The sequence below is a fragment of the Urocampus carinirostris genome, chromosome 7, assembly GCF_059441175.1.
Source record: "Urocampus carinirostris isolate Australia breed hairy pipefish chromosome 7, RoL_Ucar_1.0, whole genome shotgun sequence".
Classification (NCBI taxonomy): Eukaryota; Metazoa; Chordata; class Actinopteri; order Syngnathiformes; family Syngnathidae; genus Urocampus; species Urocampus carinirostris.
The window spans coordinates 36,096,642-36,110,012 of NC_142355.1; the positions used below are offsets into that span (position 1 = coordinate 36,096,642).

Here is a 13,371-nt window from a genome sequence, read left to right on the forward strand (position 1 = left end):
GCTCCCCCCTCACGCACATGGGCACGGACACGCCCTCCTGCACACTTTATCCGTTTGCACATGTTTACCTTTTTATTTTATATGACCTCCACGGAAATGAGAAGCCCTCAAATTTGACTATACTTGTATAATGACCGGCGGCACGGCGGCACATTGGTTAGCGCGTGCGTAGCACAGTCCTGAGGTCATGGATTCAAATCCATCTACCAGCCTTCCTGTGAGGAGTTTGCATGTTCTCCCCGTGCTTGCGTAGGTTTCCTCCGGGCACTCCGGTTTCCTCCCACATTTCAAAAACACGCGCGTCAGTTTAATTGGCCGGTCCAAATTGTCCCTAGGTGTGACTGAGCGAGCGAGTTGTCTGTCTCTGTGTGCCCTGCGACTGGCTGGCTACCAGTTCAGGGTGTCCCCTGCCCACTGCCCGGAGATAGCTGGGATGGGCTGCAGCACGCCTGCAACCCGACTGAGGATCCACTTTTCAAATGTATTGAATGAAATACTTGTCCGGTTAAAACTATACATCCATCCATTATCTGCACCGCTTATCCTCAGTCGGGTTGCAGGCGTGCTGCAGCCCATCCAAGCTATCATAGGGCAGTGGGCAGGGCACACCCTAATCTGGTTGCCAGCCAGTCGCAGGCCACATAGGGACAGACAACTCATTCACTCGCTCATTCGTACCCAGGGACAATTTGAAACAGCCAATTAACCTGACATGCATGTTTTTGGAATGTGGGAGGGAACCGGAGTGCCGGAGGAAACCCATGCAAGCACGGGGAGAACATGCAGACTCCACACAGGAGGTTTGATCTCATGACCTCAGAACTGTGCCGCACACGCGCTAACCACTGCGTCGCCGTGCTGCCCCAGTTAAAACCAGTAATAGTATCATATAATTACGTTTTTTTGATAAGAAAAAAAAGACCTGTAAAACCAAGACGAGTACTAATATTCCCGTGTGTAGATCTGAGCAGATCCTAGAAGTAAAAAAAATTCATTCATTAAAAAAAGAATATTGATTTAAATATTCAGCAAAAATACACGTAATACCGTATTTTCCACACTATAAGATTCGTCAGTTTATAAAAGGCATATGAACAATAGTCTTGTCATATATTTTTCATACATATAGCACACTGGAGCATAAAATTGACTATAAAATTGAGACTACAGTAAGAGCTACCGTGTATATTTGTGTATATAAGTTATAGTGTTACGGCGTACAGTGAAATGATTATTCCGTCATTTAGAATCACTAATTAAAATCACAAAAAGTCATTTGTAGCAGGAATTGACTGCGGGTCGCGCCATAGAGGGTGCTGACACTTTTCCACTGGACCACCAGTGGCACAGATGACATGCAAAAAGGCATTGTAGACATGGTTTAGTCCCAAATTAGACATCACCATTTAGTTTTCTATTTTTTAATAGGTTTTCTATTAATTTATTTTTTATTGTATACATTTAAAATTTAATGGAACTGTTTCCACATAAAATTTACTTTTTAATGAAACTATTTTATTGGATTATGTATTTTTGTATGTGTGTTACTTAATTTAAATCTTTTATTTCTATTCTTTAGCTTATGAATGACCCATATTCTGATGAGTTATTTGTTATTGCAAAATCCATTGCAGCCTGGTCATCCTGGAAGAGGGATTATCTCATGTGCGGCCCCTTCTCAAGGTTTCTTTATTTTCCTCATGTTGAGGTTTTAGAGTTTTTCCTTGCCCTCGTGTAGGTTTTAGATCAGGGGATAGTGTCCTAATAGTCCGTGGTTTGCAATAATATTTGGTCTGTGCAGTCCTTTGAGACTCCTTGTGATTAAGGGCGTCTCAAATAAACATGACTTGACTTGACTTATTACCCTGGAGTGCCATGATAACAGTTACAATACATGTGGGGGACAATCCAATCAAATTCAATTTTAATTGACCTTCAATTTGTTTTCTTTCCTTATAATTACTTTGGCAAGTCAAGTCAAGTCATGTTTATTTTGATAGCCCTTCATCATAAGGAGTCTCAAAGTGTTTCACAGACCACAGATTATTGCAAACCACATTCCCCCATCCCTTGATCTAAAACCTACATAAGGGCAAGGAAAAACTCAAAAACCTCAACCCACAAGACAAAGGCCTGTGACCCACTGTAAAAAAGGCTCCATGAACCACTTTTCGGTCGCGACACGCCAGTTGAAAAACACAGCATCAAAATTTAAGCGAGAACAAGTGTCGGGTGGGGACAACTCACGTTTTGGTCCGCTTGCGGACAAGGAATGCGGCCAGAGTCACCACAACGACCGCTGCGAAGACACCGGCACTGATCCCTCCAGCTAAGGCAGCGCTAGGCTCTGTGGGCAGGAAGGCAAATGTGAGCGGTCACGGGGAAAAGTGAGGGGTCCCCTGACGGAGGCGAGCGGCTGCAGGCTTACCTGCTGCAGTGCGCACCGGCAACGACATTAGGGTATCGGTGAAGAGCGCCCCCTCCGCCTCCGGAGCGCCTTCGTACACTCGCGTGAATGCTCGCACGCTCAACCTGCAAAAAGAGGAAAAAACACTAACCACCATCGGCTTCAAAGGCCACACCTTGCTGACATCGGGGCCATTTTAGGTACTATTTGTTGATACCAGTAACTACTACCTCCCCTTTTGTTTAGGGAGGTTGGTTTCATTCATTGGTGGCAGCGGTACTGGTACAGTTAGACCCCCGGGTTACAGCATCCCGAGCTCACGATAATACATTGTGATTCAAAGCACCTTTCAGGACATTGTAAAGTAGGCTTAAACGTATTTGCTCAAGGTGTGTATTTCTAATCAGTTTGATGTTCCTTTTTTGCGTCCCTTAGTCTTACTTTCTTTGTTTGAAGGTGTTGGTATTTTTCCAGGGGCGGGTGGTCTTTTGCCATTTGTCTCAACATACCAGTACTTTTCCATGTCTTCTTATTTCAATAAAACACAAAGGCAGACTGGAGAAAAGCCAGAAGGAGCGTGGCCAGCGATACGAGAGCGAGTAAATTATCCTTTCCTCCCGCGCTTCTCTAGCTGCAGTTGTTAAAAAACAAAACAAGTTTTTGCCTGAATTTCCTTTTAGAGTTAGCTAATTTGCATAGCTCTACCACACATCAGTGGTCTCTTTAGACCCAACAGACACCCAAGGTCGCTGTACATATAGTAACAAACAACAGCAAGAATAAAGCAAGAATAAAACAAGTAAGTAGTAAAAAGCAAATAAAAACACAGTGGAGTTATAAAGGGGGCAGTATGTGAGGCAAATGATCATGAAAAAGCAAGTCTGAAGAGGTGGGTTTTGAGTCCGGATTTGAAGGTGGACGGGTGGCAGAATTGCGGAGGTCAGACAGTCATGAGTTCCAGAGCTGGGGGGCAGAGCGGCTGAAAGCTCTGCTCCCCATGGAGCTGAGACGGACAGCGGGTATAGTGAGATAGAGGGAGGAGGATGGTATGAGGGCATGGCAATGTGAAAGAGGTCGGAGAGGTAGGGAGGGCAAGGTTTCGAATGGCCATGTAGGTGTAGAGGAGGATTTTGCAGTTGATTCTATGGTTGATTGGGAGCCAGTGGAGTTGCTGAAAGACAGGGGTGATGTGATGGCGAGAGGGGGTTTTGGGGATGATACGCAATACAATACTGTATTTTTTATACTGCATTCATTGGCTATGGGTCCAAGGTTTGCATTGATGCTAAGAGGAGAAGCAAGAAGTTGATAACGAAGGGAACCAAAGCTTGGGAATATCAAGCAGTACAAAGAAGGCACATCTTTACCCTCGCTACGTTGCATGTTTGTAACCAATCGACGATCGAAAATGTTATTAAAATGGGGTGATTAAAGCAAGGAAATCTTCTAAGGGCATTGAATCCGTCTTCTCCCTACTCTGCATCCACCCATTAACTCCACTGTACCAGCTCAAGTCACATCACATCAAAGGTAGAAACAATTTTTATTGCCTTTACATGGATACTACAAGGATATTAAACACAAGTAGTACTTGCTATATGAATTTTTTATTTCTTTCTTATTATCGGAAGGAATAAGCTAATTAGCATGGGTTTTTATACCCAACCATACGACCATTTCACCTTACAATCCCCACCTCAAACTGGACAAATGTTGTATCCTTGGGACCTACTGTAATGGTATTGATTGGAGATTAAGTATCGCCATTTGTGTAAAAAAAATTGGGGTCAGTACTTTGAAAGTTTCCTGGCCCCGATCTGAAATTCTGTCCTATGTAATGTACCTGTAAGCGGTGGCAGCTTTCAGGGGTCCGTCGCAGAAGCGCGGTCCGGGCTTCTTCTGGCATGACCCCCCCAGGGCGTCCGTGCCCGTTCCCACGGCCAGCTGCCGGTCGCACGTGTCTCCACCCGTGAACAGAGCCGTCTGGTAGGACTTGACGGACACGTTGGCTAGGTAGTCGACGTACGAGGGCAGAGGGTGGCGCTGTTCGGGGAGGGCCGCCCCCTCACCTGAACAGAAAAAGATTAGTGGCCTCAGTTGAAAACAAGCATTATTGCATAAGTGACTTTTCCTGCCGTGGGACTCGGTGATGAGCACGCTGAAAAAGCGGACAGCGCCATGTGCGTCGCTGAACCAGCTGCAGTTGAAGGCGAAGGTGATGGACGAGGTGGTGACCAGTGCCGTAGCCCCATCCACTCGTGCGCTAACAGGGGGCGCCGGAGGACCTGAACAGAAAACAGGACGAATTACATCTTTAAAATTCCTGTCTGCTATTGGTCGACGTCATATATGATTCCATTGGTTTGTGTCACAGAATCACGAACAAAACAATGGGCAATTAGCTGAACTACCTCCCACAATGTCATTGTCTTTCTTTATTCAGTCCAGAATATTGTATGCTTTGTAAAGACTGCGGATCTGCGATTACAACGCAGTAATTTTCACTATTCACTAGAATCCAAGGCTTGCGATGATGCTGAAGAATCAAAAACATGATAACTATGGAAACAAAGCTTGCAATGATCAAGAAATAGGAAGAAGGCACATGAATCATTTCAACAATTCAAAGGTCAGACTATAAACAAATATAAGGATGGGCTTAAAGTGGATGGGTCTTCTAAGTGGATGACAATCTTCACAAGTGGATAGTTATGAAAGATAAGGCATTTAAAGCAAGGAAATCTGTTACGGGCATGACAATCCTCGAAACTAGGAGTTTTAAAATGAGATTTCTAATCTAATCCTTTCTGTGGGCTTTCTTGGACAGGGTTTGCTCCCCCAAATAAAACAGATCATCCTGGTTTCCATGGTTACCAGTAGCAGGATACACCTCCTGAGCTGACTTAGTTGCAGCACTTTCATCTTCTGGTCACCGTTTCGTTGTAAAGCGTCATCCCTCTCGTCAGAGATGTGTCAAGACCAGCTCGGTAGCCTAGATGGTAGGGCGCCCGCTCCGAGACTGGGAGGTCGCTGGTTCTGTCATACCTAAGACTTAAACATTGGTACTTCTCCTGGCTTGTCCGTGTTACATGTCGAAGTGTCCTTGGGTAAGACACTGAACTCCTAATAACCCCAATAAGCATGGTTAGCGTCTTACATGGCTGCAATACTAGGCTGCTATTGGGAAATGTGAAGCACACTGTAAAGCGCTTTGGGAAGTCATTGACTTGAAAAGCGCTATGGAAATGCAGATCATTTCATTTTTCATTTCATTTCGGACCTCGGGGTCCTAGATCCTTAATCACTGGGGTATACCATTTTTTTTTTCAAAATGTTGAGTATCACATACGCATTGCATTACTTTCATAAATTCGTAAAAAAAAAACCCTCAGTGGCAGTGACGTTACGTCCTTTTCTTTTCACCAGACCTAAAATTGATTTTCTAGAACTGTGAAAGTCAACAAGCAGACCAAGTTGTTCGTGACAGTCTACAATTTTCCGTAACAAGCATTATTTCTTTCCCAGCATGCCTTGTTTTGACGCCCCCCAGGAATGGTCAGGTACTCACGGTCGATCATGGTAAGCACGCTGTCCCTCGCCGGGTCGCTGACACTTTTGTCAGAGACGACTTTGACGCAAACGCGATAGCGCTTGTGCGGCTCCAGTGGGCCGATGATGTGAGAGTTCGAACCCCGGTCCCGTCGACGCGAGTACGCCAGGCGCCCGTCAGCCTCGTGCTCGCACTCCACGGTGTAGGAGTCGAAGTCGGCCTCTGGGGGCGCCCAAGAGCAGGAAACTGAGGTGGCGCTGTGAGGACGGCAGCGGAGTCCCAGGACGGGGGACGGTTCTGTGGAAGATAAGGCAAAGTTTAAAATCCGAGTCGATTAGTCGACGTTTCCGACAAAAACTATTGTTGCCAGACACATTTTTCCAACAGAGTGAGGCATCTCTCAATATAATCACTGCTGAGAGTCATTCATGCGTCAATAGCGTCTCAGTCTCGAACAGTAACATAAACATGCAGAAATGTGAGCGTCAACATCCAGTACTCGTAAAAAACTTCAAAAGTTTAGGATCCTTTTAGCCTGGATACAACAAAAAAAGAGCACTTGCATTGTACGCAAAGCAGACCTCCTGTATCATGGCAGTAAAATGCATGTCAGACAGTTGAAAAAAACGGAGTCTGACTCGCCTCGGTGAAAATTCAAGTAAGGTTCAAGCCAATACGCTTTTGATGACATTCATTGTACATTTTATGTGTGTATATTTCACTATAAAAGAGAGCATGAGCATTATGCCAGACTTTAGCTGACAAACTTATTTTAAATTAAATGCATGCAGTCTGCAGAGAAAAACTTCAGTTGAGGAAACGGTAAAAACGACCAACGTCAGTTGTTAAAACCATTTGATTTCCAACTGTTGACAATCATGAAGTAATTTGGTAAAAGACCTTGCAGTAGATTACTGACTGTACTTCACAAAATACAGATCATATTTGTTTTATTTACTGTTTTATTGCTGTAATGAGCCTGTTCTTGGTTTATAGCAGGGGTCGGGAACGTATGGCTCAGGAGCCAGATATGCCTCTTTTCATGAGTATATCTGGCCTGAAGATGAAAGATCTCCCCTGCAAAACGTTTCGATTTAGTATATTTGAAGTTGTAGCAATGCTAGAAAAGAATGGTTTTGGTCGAGAATATAAATGCCACAGTCTCAAGTAGTTTACAGTCCCGGTGTTTCACCTACAGACACCGATTTGGCTGTACATCTCCACAGAATCTTGTATATGAACGCTCGTTAATCAATGAATTTTCACTGTTAAGACACTTTATGATGAAAACCCACAGAACAAACTGTAAACACCCCCCCCCCCCAAAAAACCAGCAACTAGAAAAATACCAAAGATGTATTTTTCATTGTACCCATTCTTCTTGTGTTCATTATCATTTTCCACATAATTAAATCAACTTCATGCTAAATTTAAGAAAAAAATAAGAATGTGATTATCCAACTAATCATTTCAGTAGAAGAAGACTACTCGACTATTTAAATCATCGTTAGTTGCAGCTATATTTGTCCTCGGACGCACTCACTGGTACGGATGCTGCGCTGGATAGTCTGGCTGTAGGAGGGCACGCCCTGGCACCCGCTAACGGTGCGCAAGCTGAAGTTGTAGAGCCGTCCGGGGAACATTCCTCTCACGATGCGGCCGGTCGAGCGGTTGCTCCCGTAAGGGTTGAGCACCACGCCTTGGTCGGTTGGCGTCCAACGCACGTCGAAATCATCGTAGTCGCAGTCGGGCGGGGCGGTCCAGGTCACCTCCAGGGATGTGTTGGTCACTCCTCCCAACATGAGCCCGCTTGGCGGCCTAGGGGCTGAAAATCGAAAAAAAAACATGTGAATACACCTACAGCAATACATAGCCATATATGTCAAAGTCAAGACCCGGAGTCGGACGGGGCCCGCGAGAATATTTTCTATGGCCCCTGAGATGATCTTTATACCTGTGTGTAGATAAGATTTCAGCTTAATACTTGTGCAAACGAAAACGAGCTTGTTTAGTATTTTGTTGAAAGACAGCTTGCTCCATTCGTTGGTGAAGAAGTGGAGATACTGTTTAACCTATCAGAATGCACTATGCAAATCAGTGTTCCTCTCACTGTCAGTAAAAATTGTGTGATGATGATCAGGTGTAATTCTTTGTCGTGTGTCAGTGTACCACTGATGGTCTAGTGCAGGGGTCGGGAACCTATGGCTCGCGAGCCAGATGTGGCTCTTTTGATGATAACATCTGGCTCGCAAATCTGGCTCGCAGATTTGGGTTTAAAAAAATGATTGTTTGTTTAAATCCATCCATTGATTTTCTACTGCTCATGTCTTGTGCAGAGTTGCAGTGCATGAGAGATTGTCTATTATTTTAATTGGATGATAATACCCTACATTGGCCGTTACTGGGCCGTTGCTGGGGGCACAGCTCCACGCCCCATTTTGCGTCCTTTGGCACTTGGCCGTTGGTCATTAGCTCAAAGCTAACCCTTTGACAGAGAAGATGGCGAAACGAAAAAAAAGATGATGAATATCGTACATTTCAGGACGAATGGACCGAAGAATTTGTCTTCGTGGAGAGGTATGCCTAATTTGCAATGACAAAATTGCATCAATGAAACGTTGGGATGTAAAGCGGCCCTTCGACACACGCCATGCCGCCTTTGCACGGTCTACTTTTCCACAGCAATGTGCACTGGTTGTCAAGAGGAAAGGTGCTCAGCCGTTTTGCGGCTTGCCTCAACGAAATACGGACTTTCCTTGAAATGAAAAGCAACGAGCATCCTGAGCTAGCAAAAACTGAGTGGCCCCTCAAGTTATATTATCTCGTGGATATTACCGAAAATCTGAACCAGCTCAACGTTAAAATGCAAGGTGTTGGAAATACAGTGTTATCCCTTCAACACGCTGTGTTTGCTTTTGAAAACAAGCTGGAGCTCTTCATCAAGGATCTTGAAACAGGTCGCTTACTACATTTTGAAAAACAGAGTTTACAGAGGCAACAGCTAGCTGGCTTTACATCCGGTCTCCTCCAGTCGTTCAAAGCGCGCTTTGGAGAATTTCGTGAGCACTCTGGTCTTTTTAAGTTCAAAACCCATCCAAACGAGTGTTCACTGAACACAGCCGACCTGAGTTGCATTCCTGTTGTCTCCCTGGTAGATTTTGAAGCAGAAGTGGTTGACCTGAAGGCCTCAGAGATGAGGTTGAACAAGTTCAAATCATTGAATGAAGAGTTGGAAAGAATCGCACGGCAGAAAGCGGAGTTGGCGAGCAAGCACATGTGGACAGAAATGAACAAACTTCAACCCGAAGACGAGCTGATTCTCAAAACTTGGAAGGCGCTTCCAGTCACATACCACACACTGAGGCGTGTGAGTATTGGTGTATTGACAATGTTTGGATCGACGTATTCATGTGAGCAGTCATTTTCACATCTCAAAAACATCAAGTCCAACCTACGACCTCGTTTAACGGCTGAAAGTCTCAATGCGGCAGTAGCTCAGGAGGTAGAGCGATCGTTTAAGGATTAAGGGATCCCAGTTCGAATCCCGGCTTGTCCGTGTTACATGTCGAAGTGTCCTTGGGTAAGACATTGAACCCCCAATTACCCCCAATAAGCAGGTTAGCACCTTACATGGCTGCACAGATCACGGCCGCTATTGGGAAATGTGAAGCACAATGTAAAGCGCTTTGGGAAGTCATTCACTTGAAAAGCGCTATATAAATGCAGATCATTTCAGATCATTTCAATGCCTGCATGAAGCTTAAACTCACTAAGTACCAACCAGACTACAAAACCATCAGCAAATCCATGCAGCACCAGAAGTCGCATTAATGGTGAGTATTATAACAACATTATTTAAAATAATAAATTAAGATGCTTGTTATGCTCACATTTAATTGAATTCAGTCTTAAAATATATTATATGGCTCTCACTGAAAAAAAAATCCAAAAATTGTGCTTTTATGGCTCTCTGAGTCAAAAAAGGTTCCCGACCCGTGGCCTAGTGGAAAAGTGCAGACGCTCTACCACCACTCGGGTTTGATTCCTGGATCATACAAGTGTTGTTAATTGATTTGATCAATCATTGCTCAAAAACGATATTACAGCAGAACCTTAAATGGTAACACATACTTAGAATTATTGTAAGCATTTCAAATCACATCTGCCTTATTCTGAGGGTTATAAGGCTCACCGAGTTAAAAGGCGCATTTATAATATCTGGCTTGCTTAGGGTTTTTAGGCGTGCCTTACAGTCCGGAAAATACAGTATACTACACATAAGCAGTATTTTTTGTGTGCTATATCTATTATTTTAATGTTTATTACCTGGGGTACCAGGGGTTCGGTTGTCACGCTTTAGCTAATTACCTTAGGCTTCTATACCCTGCTATATGGCAATTTTATTTAGCGATTTACATCCTCAAAACAGATCAATGTTGTGTCCCAGGGGTCTGGGTTTATCAAAGCCTTAAGAATCGACACAATTATGTTTGTCAACGTTAACTAGGGTTGGCTTAACCTTTAACCAGGGGTTAGAAAATTGGAAAAGGTTAAGAATGTTTGTGTCATGTTTTTCTTAACCCAAAATCATAATATGTAAAGGCGCCATGGTGCCACTAGGGGGTGACAAAGAGCCATATGTGGCTCCAGAGTTTCTGGTTGCTGACCCCCGCCTTAAACCAACAGACTCTTTCCTTAAAAACTATAACTACAATGATGCGGGAGGTTCTAGGTTGAATAAGCGACTCTACCTGTCCTGGCTTGTGCGCTGACACCATTGGCAAGATTGTTGCTCAGACTGAGTATGTTGACCCAGTAAAGGCGACCGGGTGTCAGGCTGCTAAAAGTGAACTCGGTGACTTCAGAACCGAGCTGCGTTTGTGCTCGTAGCGAGCCGTTCGGGGCGGACAGCGATAGCCGGTACCCTTCCAGGTCGCCCGGGCCTCGAGACCAATAAACCCGAAGACGATCGCATTGGATTCCGCCATCGATGTGAAGAGACGTGACGGCAGACGGGACTGGCGGTAGAAAACACGACGGGGTTGAGGAAGTGGAGGTTATACAGAGGACCATTCCTGACGGAAATGAGGAGACAACTATATGCTGTATAAATAAATGAACATCTAGATAAATCATCTGATACTTAAACATACAACTTGAAGGCAATTTGTTCATTAATTCTTTTGTTGTGTATTTTGTCATGTAGTTTGTTGTGTGTTATGTCCTTTACCTGGTCATTTTTTATTGCGTATGTGTCTTTTTTTGCATGTTTTAGTTTTTTAAATTGCGTATTGAGTCATTTTTTTCATTTCGACATTTATTTTGTCATTGATTTTGTTGGGTGTTTTGTCATGTACAGTCATACCTCTCCTTACGAACGTCTCTACATACGATTTTTTTCAGGTTACGAGCAAACTGAGCGTAAAAAAATGTCCTCACGGTACGATTTTTCAGGATACGAAAACAAGACCAGTACCGTGCGCGATGCCTTTCGGTGCTACGCATTACTGTACCTGGCAATCCGATTCGTATGCGTGAGCGCCCGCATGTTCTTGTGTCTACCGCTTATTCTTTGTGTCCACTTCCGATCCCATTCCCGCTGTCAACAGTACTGTACTCAGTGTCTGAAATAACGTCTGCCCGGACGCCGGGGCATGCATCTTTTACGTCGGGCGTACAACTTACATAATGTCTCTGCCCGGGTGGCAGACAACTTTTTCGAGAAAGAAATTTGGGAATTTCGGTTCGTTTGTCAATTTGCATACTCGTCAGCCAATCAGAAGCCCGCATCGAATAACTTCCTGCTTCCGGACTTTCCCGAGCGTTATACGGTCATGCATTTCCATATTATTTTCCAAAGTAGACGCATAGAACAAGAAAAATGGATAAGTGGTTAGGAATCAAGCCAAAACCACAGCCCCAGAAAAAAAATTCAAAAGAAACTAACATAATTTATGACGCTACAAATCGTAAACGTACATGAAAAGCATCGCGGAAAGAGGAGTTTACGTGGCTTGTAGCAGACGACGCAACGCAAACATTGCATGAATGAAGATCAGTCAATACATACTGATGGCAGATGAAAAACAGCGATGTCATAAACATGCAATGATGTTATAAGAATATTTATAATAAACTTAATTTTAAAGTGTTGTTATGTTATATATTCTGATGATCAATCCTTAATAAGTGTTTAATTTTGCAATAATGTTTTTTTTTTTTTTTTTTTTTTTTTTTTTTGCAATTAATCGTCTTACTGTGTTTCAAGTTGTGAAAATGGGGCAGGCAACTTTATGGCTGGGCAGGCAACTTTTCAGAGTTGTCTGCCCTGGTGTCCGCTAACTTTTTGTCATGAATTTCAGACACTGCTGTGCTCTACTATATGCTAGCGATACAAAACATTAACGACATTAGGAAAAGTGAGCAGCAAGAAACAGAAAAGAGTTTTTCTGGACATTGCAACCAAGCAGGAAATAATTGAACGGTATGGAAGGGGTATGCGTATTTGTGATGTCGCCAAAGTATATGACCATAATACATCTACGATCGCCACGATTATTAAACAGAAGGAAGCGCTTAAATGTACAGCTCCTTCCAAAGGCCTCTCTGTCATTTCGAGGAAAAGATCGCCTGAGAATGATGAGATGGAGAAGTTGTTACTTCTGTGGATTAAAAGAAAATAAGTTCCCAAAATTACACTGCTGAGGACTAGTAAACAAAGAGGCCAGTTAAAAAATAAGAAAATATTTTTGTTATTCCCTTTCTTGATTTTGTTCATTGTGTGCCTCTCGTTTTAAGTTTTTTGTTTACTATTGTATTTTTTTGTAACTTGTTTTATGTTCTGATTCTTTTTTTTATGATTTATTAACAAAAAATCATAGTTTTGCATTTCTTGGAACGGATTAGCAAATTTACATTGAAAAGGCGCCTCTACTTACTAATTTTTCATGTAACAAATCTGCTCCCGTGTCATGATTTCCGATGTGATGCACCTGTGCCCGCTCCTCTGGCGCTAACTGCCTCAGACTCTGATTGGCTCCCTGTCACTATTTAAACCCACATCTATCTGTCACCTGTTGTCAGTCCATCTGCGAACCCCAGTTTACTCTAGGCAAGCTTTTTCGACCCTGACTCACTACTGTTTTTGCTCCCGTCTGTTCACCGGCTTCAACCCATTTTTTGATCTTGACCACGTCCTCTTTCCTCTCCTGGCTTTCGACTCGTTGCTGATCCCGACCACGTTTTTTGCATTCCCGACACCGCCATCGCTCGCCACGGAAGTGCCACTTCCGCGTTCAGAGCGACCTGCTTCCCGCGATCACCGGATCATGGGTGCAATCCTTTCCTTTCTTCCCAATAAAACTGAGAATAACGTAACGCAAGTGGGTCCTGTCTCCGTTCTGGTCTTGACATC

General features: G+C 43.7%; 1 protein-coding gene across 1 annotated transcript; it reads right to left on the reverse strand.

The window, feature by feature from the left end:
- Positions 1 to 806: 806 nt before the first annotated feature.
- LOC148363166 (receptor-type tyrosine-protein phosphatase beta-like) lies at positions 807 to 11,030 on the reverse strand. Its single transcript, XM_088340609.1, has 8 exons — positions 10,709 to 11,030; positions 7,501 to 7,782; positions 5,976 to 6,254; positions 4,534 to 4,692; positions 4,251 to 4,476; positions 2,429 to 2,532; positions 2,248 to 2,347; positions 807 to 974 (listed from the first exon to the last, which is right to left on the reverse strand). The coding sequence occupies exons 1-8, from the start codon at positions 11,028 to 11,030 to the stop codon at positions 839 to 841; spliced, it is 1,608 nt and encodes a 535-aa protein (XP_088196735.1). The 3' UTR covers positions 807 to 838.
- Between the last annotated feature and the right edge of the window lie 2,341 nt (positions 11,031 to 13,371).

Excerpts from the sequence above, each read along its gene's own strand:
- LOC148363166 (XM_088340609.1), bottom strand. The coding sequence starts at position 11,030 with ATGGTCCTCTGTATAACCTCCACTTCCTCAACCCCGTCGTGTTTTCTA. Across the intron at positions 6,255-7,500 it reads CCAGCGCAGCATCCGTACCA|AACCGTCCCCCGTCCTGGGA; the intron begins GTGAGTGCGTCC and ends TATCTTCCACAG. Across the intron at positions 4,477-4,533 it reads CGAGTCCCACGGCAGGAAAA|GTGAGGGGGCGGCCCTCCCC; the intron begins GTCACTTATGCA and ends TTTTCTGTTCAG.